The sequence below is a fragment of the Berghia stephanieae genome, chromosome 4 (genome assembly GCF_034508935.2).
Source record: "Berghia stephanieae isolate SIO BIC M18660-M18661 chromosome 4, UCSD_Bste_1.3, whole genome shotgun sequence".
Lineage (NCBI taxonomy): Eukaryota > Metazoa > Mollusca > Gastropoda > Nudibranchia > Aeolidiidae > Berghia > Berghia stephanieae.
The window spans coordinates 25,268,712-25,296,211 of NC_088363.1; the positions used below are offsets into that span (position 1 = coordinate 25,268,712).

A 27,500-nucleotide genomic window follows, 5' to 3' on the forward strand; every position below is an offset into this window, starting at 1 on the left:
ATAAATTATATAGAAAAAAAACGAAAAAAAGGGAAGGAGAAAGAGTGTGAACCAGAAAGATAGAAGGATAGATGGATAGATAGATAGATAGATAGATAGATAGATAGATAGATAGATAGATAGATAGATAGATAGATAGATAGATAGATAGATAGATAGATAGGTGGATAGAGGTTGAACAATAGAAGAAAGTGAACAAAGGTAGAGAGAGGGTAGAGGAAGAAGAGGGGGGAAAATGAAAGCAAAATAAACATATCAAAGGCAGATCAGATGCAGGTACGGCCGTTATTTGTTCAGTTTTCTTATTTACTTTTACAATAATCGACGTCTAGAATGAGTGTAAATGAAAAACAAGCGTTTCCGTAATGAATCCAATCATTAAAATAAAGATGTATCTATTTGGAAACGTCTCAACTACAAAATATACAAAAGGCAATCATCTAAAAAGCGGCGTGTGAAATCGTGTCAGACAAATCATTTATGATAAATACAAGACAAATAATGTATTTTCTTTTAAACAACGTGTTTGTTTATAGTCGCATGAAGAGAGGAATACAAAAAAATGGTTAGATAACTAGACGTTTTCAGTTATCTATAGAGATAGTCTATAGCCCTAATATCAGAGCTATTCCATGTGCGTCTTATTTGTTTACATTTTGTCTTGTTCCACACAAAGAAGAGCGCATAGAATTAGTTTGCTCTCAATTTGGATTCAGTAGTCTGATGTCACGCCGCCCGGCAACGGCGGCCATCTTGATTCTAACTAAAGAATATCATTACTTTTTATTCTTCATGCTGGCTAGAACTTTTCATATGCCTTGTGATCAGAATGTGTAAAAGTCAAAACATGATCAAATTTATGTTTTTTTTTCCTCTGGATACGCTTTTATGCTCGCCGGAGAAATATTTCATACGGGTGTCCGCCATTGTTACGATAGTTTAGAGCCAGTGTTACTAAGTTACCATGCGTCATTAGGAAGGAAGTGGCGTTACGACTGTTGAAGAGTATTGATATTCGCGGGGTCAGTGAGCTAGCCTCGATTTGATCCCCTAAGCCTAAGTAGTTGAGAGATGAGAGTTCGTACGATAGGTATTAAGTTTAAAAGCAATATTTTTGTGATGCTGGATGGCCCAGTGGCGAGTGTAATTGCTCGCTGACCTCTCTTTCTCTCTCTCTCTCTCTCTCTCTCTCTCTCTCTCTCTCAGCCAGGCGGAGGGTGCCGTGTCAGTGGGATCCCGGATTGGCTCTGACACCGCGATCCTTTTATTCTCTGTTTTCATCGGGCACTTTTCCATACCCTATATTTCACATCTATGTTTGCCCAGCCCGGGGCAACGCAGCCTCACAGAGATGCTGACACGGGTTTACCACCAGAAAAGAAACACTCGGATGGTTTCTTTTACCTAGAAAGATAATCTAAATTTCTTTAAAAGCTAATTTCTTAAAGAAAACAAGCACTCATTCGTCCGACTGCTTCCCTTACAGAGAAGGATTGCTGCTAGGGTTTGGGCATAACAAAGTGATTTCCATGACATGTTTACTGCCGTAGTCTGGGGAAAAAAACACGTTGAAAACTTTCTAACCTGAGACGTCAATGAAGGCTTGAGAGTTTTTGACAAGGTGGGGGTCATTATAATCGATCGATATTTGAAGAGCGAGTTTCTTGGCCAGAGTCTTGGAACAGTGTTTTATATCAGGGTACGACTGTACATTAAGTATAAGGCGTCCCCACCAAATGTCCGCTCATTACTTATTCCCACAGCCACTCATTATTAACTTTTCCTTAGAGGTCATTATTGATTCTCGTAAAATAAATTTACTTGCATGATTAATAAATGAATAAGTAATAGATTAATTTGTTCCAATAAATTTTATTTTGATTTCTGTTTCATCTCCACAGATTGTATTCATCATTGCCAGGTCTATACTGACGTCACCGTCGTCAAACAACAACGAAAACAACAGCATCAGTATCAACATCCAATAAATAACAGCGGAAGAATAAAAATAAAAGGAGCAACGAACAATATCAAACAGTTACAAAAACATCATCATCATCATAAACAACAACGTGACCAATAACAAAGAGTAAAGAAATGATGATGATAATAATTATAATAATAATAATAATAATAATAATAATAATAATAATAATAATAACAGTATAGTAGTAGTAGTAGTAGTAGTATAGTAAGTAGTAGTAGTAGTAAGTAGTAGTAGTAGTAGTAGTAGTATGTTGTTGTTAGTAGTAGTAGTAGTAGTAGTAGTAGTAGTAGTAGTAGTAGTAGTAGTAGTAGTAGTAGTAGTAGTAGTAGTAGTAGTAGTAGTAGTAGTAGTAGTAGTAGTAGTAGTAGTAGTAGTCGTAGTAGTAATTTTCAAAAGCATAAACGTCAAACCTTTTTTTAAAAAACAAAACAAAACAGGAAGTTTCTAGGAGATGAGAATCATGATTACAATTCACCCCCACTTCTCCGATAAAACCAGGACCACCCTCGCAGGGTACCGCTCGTGTTTTCATTCACATCGCCTGGTCCGTGTTGTGATAGAATTATTTGGTTCGCGCTGTGGCTACAGACGTCTCCCATGTTTCAATACGACGACGAATAGACAGGACTTTGAATGAGGTTCCAATAGACTGTGTGTCTAGATATATATATATATATATATGGACTTCTAGTCGTTTTCTGTTTGGATGACGTGCAGATGAATATGCAACAGATTGCAATAAAATACTCGGATCAATCTAGCTTATTTGATAAACTGGAGACATGCAATTATTCATCAAATGTGTGATTACGTTAACTCTGTTGTGAAATACTCAATATTCCTTACAATATCATTATAAAAAAAGAAGCAAAAGATTGTATTTTTCATAATTTGGAAATTAATTGACAAGTGAGAAAACTTCAAAGAGGAGTGTCAAATTTTTTTCCAAAGGACTTTTTATAAGGTTTGTATTTTATTGTCAAGTTGTTATGTGTAGTGTGTTTAAAGACGAGTGACAATAGTTTCACATTCTGATGTGCTCTGTTTAAAACTACATTTCAAACATTTTGCCCAGAACGCAAAGTCCCAGATTGAGAGGTTTTTTTTTGACACGATGATTGTCATTTTAATCGGTCGGTGTTTGAATCACGAGTTTTCTGACCAAAATTTCTAAAATGTGTTTTTTTTTCCTCAGAGATTTCTGCATTTGCCTATTTCTTAGGTAGATAATCTTAATCGCTTCTGGTGTAAATGAGTACCAGATTGTAGGCAAACGTCTCATGTTTAAGATTTCGTGACAAGTTGGGGTTCATATCAATAGATCCATATATGATTAGGCGTGTGACCATCCTTGTATGGACTAATGAAACCCTGCAACAGTGATTGCATTTTTGTTTTTGTTTTTTTGTTTTATTTTTTGCTTTAAAAAAATTGAAACAGGCTGTCCCGATAGTTCAGTTGGTACAGCATTCACATCAGACGCAAAGAGACCAATTTCAATCTCGGGTGATTTCGAGCAAATGCTTCTGAACGATATAGAAACCGGGATAAACTCCGTGGGCTCCACGAGCCTCATGGTCTGAAAGATTCCTTACTTTTTTATTTCAAAGATGCAAAATTAGTCGCCCAAGAATGTCAAAATTGCCGTTCTACTTCGATAATTGGTAAGAGCCACCCCTGAAAGGTCAATATTTAAAGCAATGGAATTAGTTGGTGACAGAAACCCGATCATCGTTCGGAATTCAATGGGCCTATAACGACAACAACAAACTTGAAAATATTATGTTATTTTACTGTCATATACAAGTTTTGTTATTGTGTTTGAAATTAGTTATTGCCCTTTGCATTTTCCAAATCGTAGAAAATAGCATTTTTAAAATAAATACGTCAAGACACTAGAATAAATCAAGTATATTCAATGTGTTTAGTCAGCTTACGGCAAGATTAAAGTAATAGAAGGTTTTCAATTGTATGTAAAATTTTAGACGTATATTGGCGTCGGCATCCGAGCTTGACGATGTCTTACCTTGCATCTGACAATGTCAAGTAATAATGCTCGTGGTCAGTGATCTGATAGGTTACAATCTACGTATATGCAGATTACATAATATATCGTGTACATATGTTATGCAGGTCTCACATCCGAAGGCAATTATGGGCAATATTTTGCGTCATTATTAAAGATTTCCATTACAACGATGAGCCCATCACGATTATTACGACGATGATTGATTGACAAATTAGGGAACATGCACCGATGTAAGATAAAAATCTGATAAAAAGTGTTTATGAAACAGTGCTAGACAAAGTAGAAAGAAGAATACAAGAAAAACAAATCATCCTTAACTCACTCAATCTTAGAGATTTTTTGCTACTTTTCAAAATTGAAAAAATAATGTATTAAAAATAAGCATGTACATATCTAGTTTTATTCAACTACCATTAACATTAACATGCAAAAGCTAAAAACATTAGCTTTGATACTAGTTTCTACGTCTATAATTTGTCTCATAAAAATGTAATAAATAGGCATGAGGTAAAAGTAACCCGGGTAAATTACGGATATAGTCGGTGTTGGGGTTGAGTGAGTTAAAAATCAGTCTCGACTGGCAGGATGATTTCTTTTCTTGTATTATTTTTTCTACTTTGTCTGGCACTGTTTCATACACACCTTTTCAGATCTTCTATCTTACCACGATGGGGTTCAGCAACGAGTGCAAACATTATTTGTTACAGTGAATGACATAATCAGTCGGATGGTGAAAAGGTTTGAACTGTGATATTGCCAAGTTTAGTTAGAAGGTCAATTTGTTTTCTCAAAAATAAGTTATTGTCATAGATTTAATGATTAAATCACCCCTTTTTGTATATCTTCGGGAAATATCAAAATTCACTTCAAAATATTTTTTACAATTAGTCTGGTTTAAAAAGTATGAAATTTGAGGAAAGTTGCTGGATACCTTCCCCATACATCTGACCATATCTTCATGAAAAATAACCCGATTTACTTTAAATAAAGATTAAAATGTTCTGGGGAGCATATTCTTTCAGAAAATAGAGATCCAAAATGGTCACCTTCCGACTGATTTTGCCATGCATTGACACGTTTATTTTGATCCATCGTCTATCATCGGTACCATGTCAAGGTGAAACTTGTACAAAAAAGTGGATTTAACTTACAAATATCAAATAATATAATCAAGTATTTGTTTTTAACGCACTATAACAACGATAACCGCTATGCATTTAGTAAAATATTCGCAATATCCACCAGCCATATAAAGCGTACCAACACACAAAATTATATGTAACCCAAACGTTCATATTCTGATTGGTGTACATTAGTGAGAACGGAGGACGAAGTGGCCGAGTGGATAAGGAATTGCACTGTGACCCGGAATGACCTGGGTTCGAGCCCCGCTTCATGCACTTTCGTTTTTTTTTCCTTGAGCAAGATTATTAACCCCCATTTTGCTCACTTGGACAACATGAGTGATTCCTGTTGGCATCAGACATCTTGTTTGCTGAATTATCTATATTCCTTCGTGGAATGCCTAGGCGACGATATCTTATGGTGTCGTTCTTATGGTGCGGTGGCGGAAAAGGCATAATTTATTTTTTAATTTTTAATCATTAAAATGGCTGTCTAAAAACAATAACAAAAATAAGAGTGTCGTCAATTTCGTTCCTTATAATATACTCATCCTTCCAGTGGCGGTTCTAGCCTATTTACAGTGGTGGGGCAAAGATGATTCGGTCATATATATATATATATATATATATATATATATATATATATATATATATATATATATATATATATATAATTTATTTATTTATTTTTTTATTATTATTATTTTTTTTTTTGCACCTTTAAAAAAAATATTTCTACCACAAATAATCACATTCACAATGAAATGACAATACCAGTAGATTTTAATTATTCCAAACGTAATAAAAAATGAATCACGAAAGAGAATAAAACTAAAAAATAAAGCGACAAGACATAATGCGACAACACCTTGACAATACAAGTCCATTTCGTTCACTCGAAAAATTAAAGAGATGCTTTAATCCCTCAACGGCGAGATTAATATTTCTGTTACATTACTGGTTTTCAGTAGTAGTAGTAGTAACATTAAAGTTTTCATCGAGAAGCAACAACAGCGATATGACTCGAGTTTCATTCAGAGCTCAAATTGCATCATTTTTACTGCTCTCTTGGTGGTTAGAATGATTGTGCCGGTGGTGGTAGTGGTTGGAATAGTGGTAGCGGTGGTGGTGGTGGTGGAGGAGGAGGAGGAGGAAGACGAGGCGGTGAGGGAGGATGTAATTATGGTAGTGGTTTTGGTGGTGCTGTTGGTTAGAATGATAGTTGTGGAGACGATGACGGAAATTCTATGATGATGTTGATATTGTTTTTATTGCTATTGTTGTACTGTTGTTGTTGTTGTTGTTGTTGTTGTTGTTGTTGTTGTTGTTAATGATGATGATGATGATGATGATAATGATGATGATTATGATGACAACGACGATGTCGTCGACAATGATGGTTACCATACGATATTACAAAGTTTATATAATCTTAGGCTTTCGCCAATAAATCATACAATTTGATGACAACATACATGTAGGTGGAACAAAATGGTAAATGGAGCCAAACAATAAACTGATACAATGAATAACCACAAAAAATATACAAGAATAGTAATACCACCGATACGTACAATAATAATAATAACAATAATAATATTGATAATAACAATAATAACAATAACAATAATAATAATGATAATGATAATGATAATAATAATAACAATAATAATAATAATAATAATAATAATAATAATAATAATAATAATAATAATAATAATGATAATGATAATAATAATAATAATAATAATAATAATAATAATAATAATAATAATAATAATAATAATAATAATAATAATAATAATAATAACAATAATGATATTACCATCATCATTACTACCACCACCATCATTACTACTACCACCACCGCTACCACTATACCACCATCACCATCATTATTACGAATCCAATCTGTTTTTTTCGTTTTTTAAAATTTGATATCTATCAAAGCAGACGAAAAGTCCGGTGATTTTTTTAAAAGGGTAGTTATAATATCTACGATTTTATTAGCCCTAAAAACTACGATTTTTATTTTCCTCTTTCAAGTTGGCAGGTCTGCTATGACAAGTATCAGTTCTATAGTCAAAATAAGACAAACAAAAACAAAGTTTATTTAATCTTAGGCTTTCGCCAATAATTCATACAATACAATTAAGACAAAATAATGTTACCAATCTCTCCTCATGCATTCGTTAGACTATCATCACAATAACGACCGTGTTATCTTTGCTCCTTCCCCAACCAACCCCTCGCTTCCGCCTCTTCATCGCGAACCATCTTATGTATGTATTAGCTTCAGGACGGGCAAGTACGGAATCTGCCCACCCTTCATTTAAACCTATTTATATCCTCTATAACTTAGTTAGAATTCAACTCTCTCCTTACTCAGAAGAGTATTTCTCGTATACTAATTCAATTGTTGAGAAAACCAAAATGGTGGCTGTATTTTATATATTTATCTAGTCGTGACTTTTGAATAAAAGTGTTTTGTTTTATTAGAGGGAATACAATAGAAAATTACATTGTTTTGCAAAATTATTTAGTCTAGCAATAAAAATACAGCGGTAATTACTTTAAGAATTAAAAAAAAGAACTAACAAATTAATTTGTTAAAAAACAAAACAAAAAAAAAAACAAAAAAAAACAACAACAACAACAACAACAACAACAACAACAACAACAACAACAAAAAAATCAAATAAGAAAACAATTTAAATAAATGAGTTTTGAGAAGCACTAAAGAAAACGAGAAAAAAAAAGAAATAATCTAAATGGATAAACAAATATATAAAAACGACACAAATTAATACTAAATTGATATAATAATATTAGTAAATTAATAAATTTAATTCAATACTGGAACCTTCCCAAAGTCATTACATCGATGGTACCAGCACAAGTAAGGCAATAAATAAGAAAAAGTTCGTTTGCCAAAATCTCTATTTAGTGTTCACTGGTTAAAAGTTGGGCTCATTTGAATTAGCCCGACCTAGTACTAGAGAGGCCAGACAGCAAAAATCGGAGTTAGTTCATCGTTAGGCGACGTGACGATGAGATGGCGATGTGGGCGGAGTGGAGTGGAGTGGTTGGGGGGGGGGGGGGCAGATAAAAAAGAACAGGAGCGTATCCTGGTTTATGCATTACGGGGTGCATGGTGATTCGCAATCTATCAAAAATACACACAAATTGATTTCAGTACGAAGTATCAAGTTTAAGTAGTAACTTTTGAAATTATCTTATTTAAATTTGATTATTTCGGACCTGGTAATACAGCATATAACTTGAAAAAACAGGCTGGTATTTGCCCACCCTGCCCATTATTACCAGCCGTCCCTGCATCCTTCTCAATAAAACACCTAACCTTCTCAAGCTTTATTTTGTAAAAAAAAAAAAAGAAAAGCTATAAACTAGATCTTTGGCATTTTAATAATGAATGGCCATTTAATAATACCGACATTATTCTTTTTTATCTTGAGCATGTCTTTATATATATATATATATATATATATATATATATATATATATATATATATATATATATATATATTTATATATATATTTATAACCACTTCATGTGCTCAAAGCGATTCACAAAGAGCCCCCAACAGCAACATTTAGCATGTAGGACGAGGCATGATTTTTTATATTGTCAATCACTCAATCATGTGACTTACTTAAGTCCCAGGTTTAAAACTTCTTGACAAGATGAAGGCAATTTTAATCGATCGATATTTAAAGGACAAGTCTTCTGGCCAAAATGTTTTTAGCACTTTGTTTTTTAAAATAGAGTACAGCTGAAGAGGTGTGGTAGAGATTTGACATTAAGTTTGTTACAAGAGAAATTAATTGCTTTTCTGTCTGTAATGCTCGACCTTTAATTGACATGACATGTCGTGGGATATTGTTTTATGGGAAATGCCAATCGGAAATTCCTAAATAGAATTATGTAGGTATCATATTGTTTTGATTGATTCTTACTATCTGATAAAACGAAAGAAAAAACTCAGTAATATTTTGGTTTGAAATATCAAAAAAAAAAAAAGAAAAGATTCCAGTAAAATCTCAAATCAGTGATTTTTTTTTTGGGGGGGGGGGATGTCGAAATATAGGCAATATTATGCTTTATAAAAAAAACACGACAGTAAGATTTACAATCATGATGAAAATAGCCACATTCTGAGATAGAATTCGTTAGATATTGAATGAAGGCTTTGGTAATTAAAATATATTTGCATTAATAAAACAATCTGTCAACTCTCACTGGAGTAAAAATAAACAACAATGTTTAATAGACAAAATTATCATGATTTTTGCTCAATTTTTCCCCCTAAGTCGATTACGAATTATAAAACTGCGTTATCCGTTTATATTTTTTCATCAGTCCTATATTATGGCCATCCATTGATGATATATATGACTAAGTCCGTCATCAAGTTTATATGAAAACACTTTGCAATTAATCATTTAACCGCCTTACTCTAGAAATAATTTAATCTAAAAACCGCGAATTCGCAGGTTTGAGAGTTTTTGACATTCAAATATTTGAAAGACGAGCTTTCTGGCCAAATTTTAAAATACGTGTCTTTCCAGAGTACGGCAGTTTACTGGCTACAAAGAGATAATATATGCAGAGGTTGCAAGCATTTCTTTTTGGCACGTTTCAATCTGTAGATATAGGTTTCAATTCCGACTCCGTAGGTCCTGGTAATATGACCATTATAGAGCCACGCTCTAAAAGGCAACTTAACCCCGTATACCATTTCAATTGAATAAGAAAAAAATGGAATACTTTCCTTTAATTTTAAACGGATCTATTAAAGAAAAAATTCACTCTGTTAAAAATGTCACAGTGAAAATATTGTGGCGAAGTCGTGAGATGAGAAAATGATATGTTCATTGCCTTTTTTGAGGTGCCATCTTTTTGAGGGACACCTCTATTATTTATCCTTGGCTGCAGGGAAATGGGAGGCTGATGTATTTAGTGAAGGTCAACTGTGACAGAACAAACGCTATACGAATTATAAGTCAAATATTGAGGAAGAGATGTGAAAACAGGAAGTAGATATCATTGATCTACTCTTCCTGTCTTCATATCTCTCACCTAAATTATATCACGATCTATTGTTTAAAAATGTAAATGGGGTTGGGATTTAAAATTGATCTGTATAGCCCATGTTACTTTCTTTGCCAAGGAGCATAGGAATACTGTCAAATCTAAAAATTGTTTAACTATTTTTTACAGATTGATATTCGAGTGACTTGCAAACCTTTTTTTAAATTAAGGATAAATCTATCATCCGTTGACTTAAATAATTGTTAAGAAAATCTGCTGAGACATTCTGAACGGTCCTTAATTTTACCTTGGGAGTCGCCATCTGGCTGCCCTGTTACCAGATTCATTTGCGCGCACACAAAGACTTTATTACCGGATTGATTTTGATCGTTGATGGCTCAAAAAATTAGTCTCAATCTATATTAATTTCCACGATGCAGTAGTATGATAATTAAAATAGACGAGTTTCTCTCCGTAATAGCCTTTATTTTTCCGCGAGGTATCTCCCTGTTGCTTGTAGAATATTTGTCGCGATAATGAAAATGATCAGCGAATATTACAATAATAGCAAAATCCTTGACCTGACATTGCGTATTTGTGAAAGACACGAATTTACACATATTATTAATCCGATCAACTTAAGTGTCAATGGGTACCAAGCTATGGGCAATGGCTGATAGTGTAAAAAAATTTAAATAACAGGCAAAAGTATAAGATCAAAATGAGGAAGAGTGTGCATGATACAGCACTATGATATATTCAGTCATAAGAACTATTCGATAACCTTTGTTGCATCATGGCTGCACATCTGTCCGGCATAACTTTCAGAAGAGTTGAGGATAGATCTAGATCCTAAGTCGAGAAACCTGAATCTGGTATGATTTTTTTTTCTATATATTTTTTCTTTGTCCCGCACGGTAACATAAACGCACGCGCGCGCGCCCGCACACACACACACACACGCACACACATAATACATACATACACACACTCACATACATATACACATACACACAAACACACACATTTTCAGACTCTCTAAGGATACTTATGGTAAGAATACTAATGGTAAGAGCGCTTTTACAAGCATCATGCTTCGCCTTACATGTTGAGTATTGCCATTGGCTCGGTAAAGCGCTTTGAGCATATTACACTTAGTCTATACTGCGGTATGTAAACGCTCACGCTTTGAAGGGGGTGGGGGGGGGGGTTAAAAAGATGCGTCAAATGGGTGACTTGATGAGAAAAATAGGGTATGGAGAAGTGCCAGATGAAACAAAGAATAAAAAGTCACGGGGTCAGTGCCAAACTCGGGATCTAATTGTCACGACACCCTCCGCCTGGCCGAGAGAGAGAGAGAGAGAGAGAGAGAGAGAGAGAGAGAGAGAGAGAGAGAGCCATATTTTTCTGTGGCTTGGTAGTTCAGTCCGTTGTGCGACCGCTCGCTGTCCTCTCTCTCTCTCTCTCCCGGCCAGGCGGAGGGTGTCGTGTCAATTAAATCCTGAGTTTGGCCCTGACCCGTGACTTTTTATTCTGTTTTCATCTGGCACTTCTCCATACCCTATTTTTCTCATTGATGCAAGTGCCCGCTCCACACTCTTTCCAAATGGCTGACTTGTACTGCGTGGAATTGGAATTAGGTTTTATGTGGCCGGTTGTGGGAATAAATTAAATGCTTTATGAAGCGCAATCAGCGTGTTAAGATCTGAGGAAAAGCGCCTTATAAAATACGATTAATTACATATTTTTAGGCATTTTGTTGCGTTTAGATGAAATGCTCACAACATCCGCCAGTCGGATATAACTTACCAATTTGTAACGTTGAACGTGTATAGTTTGACTGATATAATTTAGTGAGAAGTTATCACCAAAATTGCTGTCTAAAAGCAATAACAAAGATCTCGGGGACGTCAGTCTCGTTCCTTCTATCTGTCTTCTGTTCCTTTTATTTTATAATTACCTCATGTATAGGAATGAATGAATAAGGGAATAATATACACGTGTGGATAATAGAAAGGCATTGTTTGAATCCAAGTCTTATGTCATTGTGTTCTCAAAATCTCGGTCGTCGATCTCTCCTGAGATAACAAATAGACAAGAATAGAAAAGCGAGACAATGAGATAACAAACTTTTTATACAGTAGACCGCCATGGAATCGCTCTGAATTATATGTAAAACCGTCATAAATTAGACGGCTTTGTGGTCTTGTGGTATGAAAACCCGCCTTCGGATCTGTAGGTAACTGGTTCGAGTCCCGCTTTAGGCGGCGTAAAGTTGAGTCCTTGAAGTAGGATCTATACTAACATTCTCTCACAGTACTCAGGTCTAAATTGAGTATATTGGCAGTAGCAGCGTTGTCGATGTCCAAAAAAAAACCTATTGCGTCTCGTCCTGCATCATCGTTGCTGTTGGTTTGGGACCCCTTGTAAAATGCTTTGAACACTTTTATTGGATATTGCGTTTTATATATATTGAATTTAAAAAAGAACACTGACCAGTAAAAGTAACAAATATACATGAGTGATAACTTTGAGCTCACGGTATCTGGGAGCCATGATAGCCGTCACATGTTTTATTCTGTTTAATTTGACAGTTCTCTGTTGTTCCCTTTAGTTCTCAGCATTATTGAAATAAGTGCCTGCTCTACACATTTTTTTCAAATTTATATTCAATCCAATACTGGAGCTATTGGAAACCCTATTTTGCATTATGCATTATGTATTCACGTGTTTGTCTTGTTTAACTGTTACTCGCTCATAGAAATGGGAACGATCTATATTCATGTTTTCGTTCAACCTGGTCATCAATCACATGATTTGTTGCTGTACAACGATGAGACATATCTCTATGTATCGAAACACGCTGCGTTGTTTATACAAGTTGTAAACATACCCATGAGTCATGTTGAGCAAGATGACCAATTGTAACATTGGATATTTCTCAAACTGTGAACACTTTTCATTATGTGGGTCATTTTGAGCACCCTTTGGCATGTGACCAATGACCTCGAGCACATGGAAATTTAATATAGATCATGCCCATTCGTGGGGTTTGGACCAGTAATACGCTTCAACAATCGTGACGTCACTTCCCTCGTAATGACGCATGGTAACTTAGTAACTGGCTCTAAACTATCGGAACAATGGCGGACGCCCTTATGAAATATTTCTCCGACGAGTATAAAAGCGTAATTAGAGGAGAAAAAAAACCCATTATAAATCTGATCATGTTTTGCTTTTACACATTCTGTTCACAAGACATATGAAAAGTTCAAGCCAGCATGAAGAATAAAAAGTACAGATTTTCTTTGTTTAGAACTTCGATGGTCGCCGTTGCTGGGCGACGTGACATCAGACTATTGAATCCAATTACCTCAAATACACGGCGACCACCACCAAAAGAAAGTTACTTGTGAGTTGTATTCAGCAACATAACCAATGGGATCCTATCGATACTTTGAGCTCTGCTAATGATAACTCACTTTTTCGCTCTCCGGCGAAACCAGGACTTGTATAGATAGAATGCGCTTGGCCAAGGAGTTCACAACATTGCCATCCGGAAGTATAACGGACCAACACACAAACTCTGTGTAACCATGAACTTTTATAGTCTGGTTAATACAGTTTAGTGAGAACAACTCACAAACGCGGATGGCAAAAACAATAACAAAGGCATGAGTGACGTCATCTTCAAATTATCTATAGGGCAAGGTGGTGCACCAGTCATGGTACCAGTGTTAGTGTGTTTAGCTGGGGCCATGGCGAAAATGATGCCCACTTCCTGCGCGCGCGCGTGTGTGTGTGTGTGTGTGTGTGTGTTTGTGTGTTAATGAGTGAGTGAGACAGAGAGAAAGAGAGAGAGTGTGTGTGTGTGTATGTGTCTGTGTGTGTGAGAGAGAGAGAGTATTATGCGTGGACAGTGTAAGATTGATAGTAGGGACGTGGAAATACCTCAAAGAGAACCTATAGATAGAATGAAGTTGACGTCACTCGGGTCTTTGTTATTGTTTTTTGCCATCCGCGTTTACGAGTAATTCTCACAAAACTGCATTAACCAGACTATAAATGTTTGTTACACACAGTTTTGTGTGTTGGTCCGTTATACTTCCGGATGGCAATCTTGTGAACTTCTTTGCCAAGCGCACACTATCGATAGCGCATGAAATGGAACATTACTTCTATCTGGCATTCTGTGGATATGTGTGCTGATTTGGCAAAACCCGTCAGATGTCTGAAAAATTCGAATCTCATATTTTTAATAGAGGCACAATATTTGGACAAAATGCAGTTTGGATTTTATAATTGTCTTTATAAGGGTCGAAGTTATTCGCGTTTGAAGGGAGGAGGATCGAAAAAAAAAATTTGAAAACGGATAAGCTTTTAAAAATAAGACATGCATATTTTGCATCAATAATAGAGCTCAGAAAAAAAATTTATTAAATTATCAATAAGCTTCAAACTGTAAAATCATTTTGTGAAAATGTAGTTGGATAGATAATGAAAACAATGAGGTAAATAAAATGAACATTATGCAGATAATCATTTTTCACCTTTATTCGCTCTTCTCAAAACCAGCTTATGCGACCTCCGACGGGTTTTGCCAAATCAGCACACATGTGTACTTATATAAATAGTGAAATATAATATTTAAACGGGGTAAACTAGAATAACATAACTTTAAAAACATACACGTTTTTATGCCAATAACATTTTTATTGTATAGTCAGTCACACGACATCTTTCAAGAGCGTTTAATAGCGTGATTTTATATCTTTTCCATAACGCTTTTACTATCATGCCGATAGCGGAACGTATTTCAATACCTTGGTTTAAGGTCAAGCTAATAAATTATCCCCCACCAGATTTAGAACTTCCCAATATCATGGTCACCTGATTTCACAGCCCTGGCTGTTTTCTCTATATCTTTTGCAAAAGGAATTCATTCACTTCTCAGATACTTCCAGATCTCTGGTAATCTCATTGTAATGTCTATTGTTTTCTTTAGACCTTCATTAAATATGGTCATTCCATTGGTGTTGCTTTTGTTTTTTATCCAGTCGACTGCCGTACTCTGGAATGACACGTATTAAGAACATTGGTCAGAAAACTCATCCTTAATATGTCGATCGATTTAAATGACCCTTATCTTAGCAAAAACTCTCTTCTTCTTCTTCTTCTTCTTCTTCTTCTTCTTCTTATTATTATTATTATTATTATTATTATTATTATATTATTATTATTATTATTATTATTATTATTATTATTATTATTATTATTTATTATTATTATTCTTCTTCTTCTTCTTCTTCTTCTTCTTCTTCTTGTGGAAATCTCCAATAATATTGTCCAGGATTACTCCACAGTTTGTAGGGTATTACATTTTAAACGTGTTAAAACACTGCTCTCTACTAGCTACTAATAAAAATACATAGATTAAAAAGTCACGATGTGAGAGCTCTTGCAACCGCATGAAGGCATGTTAGCAACCGTTTTCAGCCACGTCAGCTGGGAAGCTATTCCACAGTCGGGCAGTGGAAGGGGAAAACAAATACAGGTGGGCGTCCGTTTTTGATGCTGGGATGGTTACTCTTGATCTCAAACCTGGGACTTCATGAACCCCTAGCGTTGAACATTTTTGACAAGCTGGTGGTCTTTATAGTCGATCAATATTTGATCTTAAAGTTTTCGGCCAAAAGAATAAATGGGTTTGTCGGAGTACGGCTGTACTATGATAAAAACAGCACATTCTTTTTTTTTTTATTTGGCCAGAAAATTTATCCTTCAATATCGTTGGACTTAAATGACCCAAATATTGTTAAAGACTCTCAAACCTGGGACTTCGATGGGAGTACCAGAGTTGGGAGTTTTGACAGGTTGAGGGTCATTTTAATCGAACGATATTTGAGGAACGTGTTTCTGGCAAAAATTTCAAAAAATGTGTTTTTACAGAGTACGTCAGAGTGGTGATTGGGTTGCTCAATCGAATATTATTGCCGACGGTGGAAAGTTGCCTACGATATACCTACTAGTTTCCCATACTATTGACTTTTTTATTTGGCCTAATTGTTTATATTGTTGTTGTTTTTTCTTAAAAATGAAATTTAATTATTCAGATCAGAATAAGCAATATGATGTACAGGAAGTGCCAGTTTGAAAAAAAAAAAGTAAATTAGAGAAAAGTCAATGAAAGAAAGGAATTGAAGGATTTATCGATGCTTTTTCTTTTCTTTTCTAAGCTTAGATTATATGGATTTTATGTGTGGAAATAAAATTTCAAAATTAAAATTTAATCACGCGATCAATGTGTCATGTCATTCTTCGTGATGAATGCACTTGACACCTTCCAATCAAATGAATTTGATATCCAATCAACTATGCCCTTTACGATTCCCTTTCAAAAATGTCATCATTTTAATTATGTCCGGTTATATTTGCAAATTCACTCCATACATTTCTTACTTCAAATAATCCCTAAACTATATAATTTTTTTCCTTTTTGCTGCCAATATCACATTCTTTGTCAAATAAACTTTGGACTTTAATTATTGTAGAATCTATTATACATTATGAGAGTAGGATTTTAATGCAAGTCACTTAACGATGATTAAATAAAGTATTTGCCACCCACGGTGATTGTAGGACCTTTTGTGTCATTTCGAGTTTAGCCATGAAAACGTCAATGCAAATAGCTGCTTTTACTGGTTTACCAAATGTAAGTCTTGTGGTGACTTAACAAAACACAAAAGATATTAAAACCGTTTCTTCAATTACCTTTTTATCTGGTCACCTGAAATGATTCTGATCTCCAGCTGAAGAAGAGAAAGTGTGTGTATATATGTGTGTGTGTGTGTGTGTGTTTGTGAGAGAGAGAGAGAGAGAGAGAGAGAGAGAGAGAGAAAGAGAGAGAAGGAGAGAGAGAGAGTCAGAGGAAGAAAAAAAAAGAAAGAAAGACACAGAGGGAGTGGGAGAGAGAGACAAGAGCGAGATATAGGAGAGAGAGAGAGGAGAAGAGGAGAGAGAGATCGAAGGAAGAAAACAGAGAGTAGAGAGAGACAAGAGCGAGATATAGAAGAGAGAGAGAGAGAAAGAGAGAGAGAGAGAGAGAGAGAGAGAGAGAGAGAGAGAGAGATAGGGTAGAGAGAAAGAGTGGAAGATTTAATCTCACATCCTAACAAAGTTTGATCCCAAGTTCCCAATCAAACTTTTAAACAAACAAGACCAGGTCACAATATTTAGACTGTGATCAGAACACAATCGCCTGAAACACCTCTTGCACACGATTTTCTCATTAGGAGAAACAGACCTGTGTGATTGTCGTGAAGGAGAGAGAAGACGCCCACCGGGTACATCAAACCTGCCCAAAGTATGCAGCAGCAAGGGAAGATGTTTAGCCTGGTTCCACACGTCTACAGAATCAACTGTGCGAGCCCTTGACAAAGTTGAGGAAGACAATGACGTTCCTTCAACAATTAGACATTCAAACGGGAAGACAATATGAGGGGAAACGAAGAAGTCAATCCCAAATTGTTCAAGTTCGATTTTTAAATGATTTTTTTACTCTCCCATTACTGCCACCGAAACAGCCTTACGGGTTTACAAAATCACATTCTAGACCTTGGGTATATTATAGCAAGATAATGGTTGAAATCGTATAGATACAAGTGGAAGATGAAAACAAACGCACCTGTTCTATAAAAATTAAGTTTTTATTCAATTCCGAGATATTGATAAAATTATTAAAGTTTACTCTGTTTCTAAAAACCATAAAAGTGGCAATTTGTTATATAACGCTATTATCCAATCACTCTCACATTCCATTTTTGAGGGAGTAAAATGAAATTACTGCAACATATAAAAAAAAAAAGTCAAAATAGTAGTCCTAGGGGGCAGCACGGCTCAGCGGTACGGTCTTTGCTTCGTACCCGAAAGGTACCGAGTTCGATTACTCGCCGAGCGCTGTGTGGCATTGAGCAAGCCACCTCGCCCTTGCTCAGTTTGCGGCGCTGCACTGCGGCTGACGCCTGGGTTATTCCAGTCTTCCCTTGGAATAGACCCTAGAGACAAATTTCTCCTGTCGGATGAATAAAGGGAATGTTATTATATTTATTATTTATTTTCAGAGCCATTAGGACCACTGAGCCAGAGTTTACCCTGGTTTCTAGAGAGTAAAACAAGCGATTGCTTGCAATCCTTTGGATAGGACGCTGATACTTTCCGTCAGATCTAACAGACCCAGCTACACAATCACTGTTGGGTGGGGGGACAGGGGGAGGGGTCAGAAAATAAAGATCGACCGCACCCAGGATCAATCTCGGTCCCTTCGCGTGTGATGCGAGTACAGTGCCCTATCAACTGAGCTGTCAAAATAGCATAGATGATTAAGTACAACAATTATCTTATAAAGGTCAAGATGGCTAATTATAGTCGAATGATTTCTGGCCAAAATAACAACTGACATCAGTGTAAGGCAATCTTAGCAAATTCTAGTTAGCTCTGAAAGTTCGAGACTTCTTGTGCTCGTAAAGACATTGGAATGATGGTGCAGAAACCTAATAATAATAGCACGTCTCTCCTGCAGTCAAAAGATGTATGATTCAATCTCCAGCAAAGAAAGACATATTTTTATAGAAGGAACGTAGTTGACGTTACTCAGCACTTTGTAATTGTTTTTATACAGCCAGTTGGTTGATTAGTTATCACTGAATTATCAATCAGCCTATAAACGTTAAATGCTGATTATAGTTTTGTGTGTTGATACGTTTTATGTGGCTGGCGGATGTTGTGAGTATTTTACCTAAATGTAGATAACCTCAATGTCTTTTTTTAATGGTTTTGTTTGATTTCTTTTCCTGTGATGTGCTATCTTCTTTGTTTATCAACAATAAATGTCTCATTTCACCTTTCAGATTTGTACATAGATAGGCAAAGTTTATTTCTGACGGTAGAATAACGGAATGCATGTTCTTTAATTTTTGGCACGAAACACTTCTCATTATATCGATGGAATAAGTCGATCCACCAAAAGGTCAAATAGAGCCAAACCTGGGACTAATACATACATCTCTATCCAATAAAAATTCATAGAATTAAAGTATTATTTCTGTTATAACCTTTTGTTTGTTTTCTTCTCATTGAATATTTGTGAAGTTAATAAGCTTCAACAGTCGTAACGTCACTTCCATCGTAATGACGCATGGTAACAGTAACTGGCTCTAAACTATCGGAACAATGGCGGACGCCATTATGAAATATTTCTCCGACGAGCATAAAAGAGTATCCAGAGGGAAAAAAAACATTATAAATCTGATCTTGTTTTGACTTTTACACATTCTGATCACAAGCCATATGAAAAGTTCTAGTCAGCATGAAGAATAAAAAGTACCGATTTTCTTTGTTTAGAACCACGATGGCCGCTGTTGTTGGGCCAGGTGACATTAAACTATTGAATCTAATTATGATTTAATGAATTGCTTGGTGATATTATATTATTCTGATTTACTTGTGATTGTGCGGCTATGTGGTCCCGGCATAGTTGAGTCCTTGGAAAAGGCTCTTTACTCACATTCTCTCACCGTACTCGGGTGTAAAATGAGTTAAAAAAAATTTAATATCGCCTTACAGGCATCATGTCTCGTTCTACTTGTTACGTGTTACTGTTGGTCAGGGACCCTTTGTAAAGCGCTTTGAGCACGTTTAGTGGATATTGCGCTATATAAAAGCTCAAATTTTACTCAAATAACACGACACTGACCAAAATGACGTCAAAATGCCAGTCTTTGGCCACAAAAGGAAACAAATCGTGAGTTGTATTCAATAGTTCAACCAATGAAATAGCTTGTTTCCATGAGCTCTACTAACGACAACTCACCAGAAGCTAAATAAACTAAAAAATGACGTCAAACTACGTCTTAGAGGGTTCTTGTGTCAGACTATAAGTTAACGATGGCTACAGCCTGACACTCAGGGCTGCTGACACTGACCACCAAATGGTGTCAAAAGACAGGTGTTTTGCCACAAAAGAAAAAAAATCGTGAGTTGTATTCAACAGTTCAACCAATGGGATCACTAGTTTCCTTGACCGCTAATTAAGACAACTCACTAGGCGGTCCACAGCCTAAAAATGACGTCAAAATATGGGTCTTAGTGGGTCTTGATGTGTAGCCATCGTTATGTTATAGCCTGACACTGAAACTCAAAAAGACCGGCATTTTGACGTCATTATTTGGTTTTTACACCGCCTAGTGAATTGACGTTAGTAATGCTCATGGAAACAAGTCGTCCCATTGGTTGAACTATTGAATACAACTCACTATTTGTTTTCTTTTGTGGCCAAAGACTGGCATTTTGACGTCATTTTTTGGTCAATGTCAGGCTATAACTTTACGATGGCTACGCTTGGTGTCAGGCTATTAGTTAACGATGGCTACGATCCGACGCAGCGTCATACACAAACCTTATTTTCAGATTTTCAGCGCATTGGATATTATTAGTGTGTTAGTTATAATGACAACTAATCATCGTACATTAAATACTCAAGAGAAAGTCGCTTGTTATTATTACTATAACCTGATATAAGACAATATCAACATTTCTAGTGCTTTCCAAATAATGAATATTTGTACTACTACTACTCATCTCCTTCTCCTCCTCCTCCTCCTCCTCCTCCTCCTCCTCCTCCTCCTCCTCTTCCTCTCCTCCTCCTCCTCCTCTCCTCCTCCCTCCTCCCTCCTCCTTCTTTCTTCTTTTCTTCTTCTTCTTCTTCTTCTCTCTCTCTCTCTCTTCTTCTCTTCTTCTCTTCTCCTCCCTCCTTCCTTCCTCTCCTCCTCCTCCTCTCCTCTTCTCCTCTTCTCTCTTCTCTCTCTCTCTTCTTCTTCTCCTCTCTTCTCTTTCTTCTTCTCTCTTCTTCTTCTCTTCTTCTCTTCTTTCTCTTCTTTCTTCTTCTCTTCTTCTTCTCTTCTCTCTTCTTCTTCTTCTTCTTCTTCTCTTCTTCTTCTTCTTCTCTTCTTCTTCTTCTTCTTCTTCTTCTTCTTCTCTTCTTCTTCTCTTCTTCCTTCTCCTCTCTTCTTCTCTTCTCCTCTCTTCTTCTCTCTCTCTTCTCTTCCTCTTCTTCCTCTTCTTCTCTTTCCTTCTCTTCTTCTCTCTTCTCTTCTTTCTTCTTCCTCTTTTCTTCTCTTCTTCCTCTTCTTCCTCTTCTTCCTTTCTTCTTTCTTCTCTTCTCTCTTCCTCTTCTCTCTTCTTCCTCTTCTTTTTCTCTTCTTCTTTTTCTTTCTTCTTCTTCTTCTTCTTTCTTCTCTTCTTTCTTCTTCTTCTTCTTCTTCTTCTTCTTCTTCTTCTTCTTCTCTTCTCCTCTTCTCTCTCTTCTTCCTCTTCTTCCTTTTCTTCTTCTTCTTCATTTCTTCTTCTTCTTCTCTTCTTCTTCTTCTTCCTCTTCTTCTTCTTCTTCTTCTTCTTCTTTCTCTTTTCTCTTCTTCTTCTTCTTCTTCTTCTTCTTCTTCTTCTTCTTCTTTCTTCTTTCTTCTTGCCCTCCTCCTCATCCTCCTCCTCTTCCTCCTCTTCCTTTTCTTCTTCTTCTTCATGTAAATCAATTGACAGTTTGATACCGCAAGCATTCCATAGAGCTGAACCATTTGAAGAAGAGTTCTAAAGAGCAAAGATTACGATTACATTGGGTAGAGGAATATTGAATTTATGACGATTTACTTCCTTGTTTGTAATTTGTCTGATTTCGTAACATCGTATTGATATGTTGATAATTCTATGATATAATCATATTGTTAATCTATTTTGATTCAACGCTCAAACTAAACGATGAGAAGACGTTTTAGCATAATAAGCACATCGATCGCTACTAGTGCATATTTAATTAATGGGCACAAATAGCAAAATGATGCTATGAAAAATATTTATTATGAGAAACTTTTCATAACAACACCAGACCATGGCCATGTTATATGAACAATAACGCTGTAAATTTCCATTATTGAAACACCGGGTACTCGGGTGCGAGCACTGGATCTTAGGAATTGACAGTTTGCTTAAAAATAACTTGCATCTATAATTGTCCTTTAGTGGAAATTAACCATTAAACATTCGGTGAATTAATTTGTTTCTCCTACCTTGTGACTTCAGTTTGTTGTCGGATACCACAGACCCGGTGTTTAAAAATTACAGCCCCGTTTTGGGTGTTTAGATATTACAACCTAGATTTGTTGCTGATAAATCGTAATCGCCACGTTTGGTTGTGAAATGATTCCGTTTTTCGGTATACTACAAGAAAATAGAAATAGGTTGTCTACTGACACACGCAAAGCCAATTTTCAAAGTCCTTGCTGTGGCTGAGTAAAAAACAGAGGAAACTTGGATGGGGATCTTTTCCCGTTATTATTTTTTATAGATTTTTGAAAAATACCGGGGAGCCTACCAGAATACTTGATAAGTATTTGATCCGGCTTATCGACGACTGAAGCTGAAATTTACCGCGTAATCGCAGCTAATTATTCATTGGTGACAGACGATACATACTCTAGAAAAAAAAAAACGCCCTGCCAGAGACTAGATTTTAAACAAGGAAAGACAACAACAGGATAATATGTTTTCCAATCGGGGTTTTTCCTTCTAATCTTTTGTGGGAGAAAGTTCTTGCTCATCCTTGGCCCATTTCTTGACCGCAATAATCATTGCTGCGCACTCTAATAAAACACTTTGTTGAAAAATTTGCACCAGAAAACTTTCATTTCAAATACAGGACTATTTGAAATCCCTGAACATGAATAAAACATCTCAAACCTGAGGCTTCGGGGAAGTCTGTGTTCTGAGTTGTTTGGACAAATTGTGGGTCGTTTTGATTGACCGATATTTGAATTGGAAAGTTTTCTGGACTATTTGAAAATGAATGTGTTATGATCGAGCTCGACAGAGTAGATAGTACTGCATTTCAGAACGAATACAGCCGTATTTTAAACACACTAGTGGAGAACGCGCAATATTTGTGGGGAAATATAGGCCGTTACTAACAGGCTCTTATCTATAATTTACTTATTAGGTATACTACCATATTCTAGATATTATCATAGATCGATACGAATCGTTTGAGCCATCAACGATCAAAATCGGTTAGGTATAAAGTGTGTAGATGCGCGCAAATCAGCCAGAGCGATTGGCAACGTCAAATGACCGATCATAATGACCGAGTGAGGGTACGGATGCTTTAAAAAAAAACAAACACCTAGACACGCTGTTTAGCTAAGAGCATCGCAAACGTTACATTATAAAAGATACTTAATATCTCACCATTATAACGCATAAAGACAGTGTCAAAATTTTGAAAATTAGTATATATTTTAAAGAATTTTAATCAAATCAACAAATAAAAAATATTGTAATAAAGTTTTATATTTTTTAAATAAAGAAAAACTTTTTAAATGCTAAATCGCTATACTTTTAATCGTTCAAAGCTTACAAAATATTTATGGTTTTAAAAAAAAAATTACTTACAGGAGTTTCCTCCCTTAATTCTTATTGCGATTTTAAAGGCCATGGTCAAATTAAGGGACGAGCTTTGCGGTCGGGCATATTATGGCCAAAGGACTCATGATTATGTCCTAGCAGATATCTATAAAAATACATTTGAATCAACAGGCAATAGAATTATTCCGAACTTTTAAAAGTTTTGCAAGTTTATCATCTGTAAAAAATAGTATGTAAAAATTTAACATTGGCTGTACGGAACAATGTTGATCCCAACCCTATGTTTTTATTTGAAAACTTTCTTCAGAAAATTGCTCCTTCAAATACCAATCGATTAAACTACAGTTTGTTTTTTCTATTCAAAACAATAACAAATTAAAATAGATTATTGTACTGCTGACTAGAAAAGACGCTCGTCGCACACAGGGGTTTTCCACTCGATCAGAATAAATCCAGCTACTCATTCCGAAATAAAGGCGTTGATTGTTTTTATTATTGGTTGCATTTTATAAAAAGACTAATCTGAACAAAACCCGGGACTTCTGAAACACCAGGTTTGAGGGGTTGTTTTTTGGAGTTTTTTTTTTTTACAAGATGAGGATCATTTTAATCAATCGATATTTGAAGGACGAGTTTACTGACCAAAATTTAAATAACGTGTTGATTTTTTTTTCAGAATGTGACAGATTTCTCCCAAATGTTATCCTACATTAGATTCAATCTTTTTTCTCTCTGTTATTTTTCAGACGATGCCAGACATCATCATGAACGGGAAAGGCCCGAACAACGCTAAATATATGACGGCCGCTGCGGCAGAGGAAGGCAGCACTCAGGTCTTTATAGCCGGGTCAGTCTTCTAGAGCATTTATATCGAGCAATATCCACCAAAAGAACACAAAGCGCTTTTCAAGAGGTCCAACAACAACACTTCACATGTAGGATGAGACATGACCCCTGTTAAGCGATATTACAATTTTTAGTTCCACTGAGACAACGTTGTTAATGGCCAGGAACTCATTTTATATCTGAGTACGGTGAGAGAATGTGAGTAAAGAATCTTTTTCCAAGAATTCAACTATGCGCCGCTCAGAGCGGTCTCGAACCTTGGACCTCTAGAGATACCACTAGGCCAAATAGTCGCACATATGCAAGTTTGTGGTCTTGTAGTATGACACTCGCCTCTCAACTTATAGGTCCTGGTTCCAGTCCCACTCTGGCAGAGCAAAGTTGAGTCCTTGTAAATAGATATTTATTCACACCCTCTCAACGTATTGAGGAGTAAATGAGTGGTAACAACGTTGCCATTTTCGAAACAAAAAACGTAGTATCCTCTTACAGGCGTCATTTCTCGTCCTGCGCGTGTTAATTATTGCTGTTGACCTGGGATTCCTTATAAAGAGCTTTAAGTATATTCAGTGGATATTGCGTTATAATAAAAATTAAGATTGTTTTACATAGCCTAAGCGATAATAAGGACATCGCTGAGACCACTGTTTTGCAATTATATTATATTTAAAAAACCGGTACAACAGCATTCAACATCGCTCAACTTGACATCAAAAAGAATCACGGCGCTCCGTTTTTATAAAATTTGAAATCAAGTGAAACCAGGGAAAAAAAATCGTATTGTAAGTAGATCTCCGACTTAATAAGACAGAATCTAAGATTGATTGAACCATTTCATCGGGTATACACCCAGTTGTCAGTTCCAAAACAATATTTCAGAAAAAAGTTGCCCAGAGCGCTGAAAAGGTCGTCCTCGAAACTCTTTCGTGAGGGCTTCAGGACTATTGTAAGAGAGGAATGAAGAGGTCAAGAGGTCGGGTGATGAAGAATGCAATCAGGACCCCATTTTTAGTAGAGGTTCTTGAGAGTTTCCTGGTGGACATAGAATGCAGAGAAGTACCCCGAAATAGAGAGAGACGCTCAATTATTAATTCCTTTGAGATGTGATTAACGTGTCGATGGGGGCGGTCAAGATAGGTAGGCGACCATCAATGTCGGTGCGTAAAATGGCCTGTAGAAGTTGATGGTGATAGGTTATAAAATTGATGAGATAATTGTTCCCACCAGCATCTGATTATGCCGATTTAAATTGTATATCCACCATTTATAAATAATTTCATGCATTGCTTATTCTTTTTCCATTTTGTATTCATTATGACAAACCCATTCTTGTTTATTCATAACATATTTTCACCTTCTTCCATCATTCAGTTTAAATTAATTTTGTTTCCATCATTATAATTGTGTCTATCCAATTTGTAATTTAATTCACCCAGATGACATCATAGATTCATTTTTGACATAAATGAAATTCCTTAACATTAATTATCAATCTATCATTATCAGTATTCGTATTTATTCATTCATAATCGCTGTTTTTCACATAGTGAAACATTTCAAATCCTGACCCATTTCTTACGCTCTATAGATCATTTCTATGACCTTTTAAATCGAGATGGAAAGTCAATTTGATGTTAAAGTGAGTCCAAGTATTTTCATCAATTGTCCATTACGTCAACATTCCTTTTACTTTTAGCCCAATTGTGTAACATTTTCATAACGATTCCACGCACGTCATGAAGTGTTTAAGTCTCGTTGATTATCTACATAGATAGGGATGGTTTACGACGGAAAACTAGATTAGAGGCACGGAGACTTGTCAAAACAATATTAACATCAGCGCCAGAGGTGTGAAGATACGCACACACACACACACACACACACACACACACAGAGAGAGAGAGAGAGAGAGAGAGAGAGAGAGAGTGAAAGAGAGAAATAGGGGTAGACAGAGAGAAAAACGTGAGGGAGCTAGAGAGAGCGAGAGAGTCAGAGAGTGGGAGAGCTAGAGAAGGCGAGAGAGAGAGAGAGAGAGAGAGCTAGCTAGAGAGAGGATTAGAGAGAAAGAAAGAAAGAGAGAGAGAGAGAGAGAGAGATGGAGAAGGAGAGGTAGAGAGTGAGAAAAAATAGAGATCTAGAGTAAGAGAGAGAGAGAGAGAGAGAGAGAGAGAGAGAGAGAGAGCGCTAGAGGACGAGAGCTAGGGACAGAGAGAGAAATAGAGCGAGAGAGGGCTAGAGGTAGAGAAGGGGTAGAGAGAAAGAGCTAAAGACTGAGAGAGCTACGAGTAGATAGAGCGATATATATATATATATTTTATATATGATATATATATATATATATATATATATATATATATATATATAGAGAGAGAGAGAGAGAGAGAGGGAGAAAGAGAGAGAGAGAGAGAGCTAGAGAGCGAGAGCTATACAGCAAGAGCTATAGAGCGAGAGCGAGAGAGAGAGAGAGATTTGGAGAAGTGGGTGGGTAGAGAGAGAGAGAGAGAGAGAGAGAGAGAGAGAGCTAAAGAGTGAGAGTTAAAGAGTGAGAGAGTTAGAGAGAGCCAAAGAGCCAGAGAGTGAGAGAGATGGTACCTAGTCAGAACTAGAAGAAAAACGGATGACAAAGGAAGATGTGGATAGACAATATCAGGGAATGGCCAGATCTCCGGATGGAAGAACTACCAATCAAGGCCCTCAACAGAGATGAATGTAAAAAAGAGCTTTGATTACATTAAAATAGAAATTGCTCAGTATAAAAGCTAGCGTTTAGAAGGTTCATATGAATATATTTCTAACTTGTCATTTATTTTCATTCTGCCCATCCAGAAATCAACATAATCACCACAGACGGCGGTCGTTTTTGCCATGGATGAAAGGCTGGACCACTCTAGAGACTGCATTGGCTCTTGTCTGTATTTTCCTTTCTATTGTCATCCTCACACTTATCATCATTCTCTCTTCCAGAGGTGAGTTGATATAAGATGAATGAAGCTG

General features: G+C 36.1%; 1 protein-coding gene across 1 annotated transcript in view; it reads left to right on the forward strand.

Annotated features, from left to right (window-relative positions):
- Positions 1-2,622: 2,622 nt before the first annotated feature.
- LOC144970296 (neprilysin-1-like) overlaps positions 2,623-27,500 on the forward strand; it is an 84,206-nt gene continuing 59,328 nt past the window's right edge. The window contains exons 1-3 of the mRNA XM_078909783.1: positions 2,623-2,951; positions 24,407-24,507; positions 27,333-27,472. Coding sequence (XP_078765909.1) covers positions 24,410-24,507; positions 27,333-27,472 — 238 coding nt within the window. The 5' untranslated portion in view covers positions 2,623-2,951; positions 24,407-24,409. The remainder of the gene's footprint in view (positions 2,952-24,406; positions 24,508-27,332; positions 27,473-27,500) is intronic.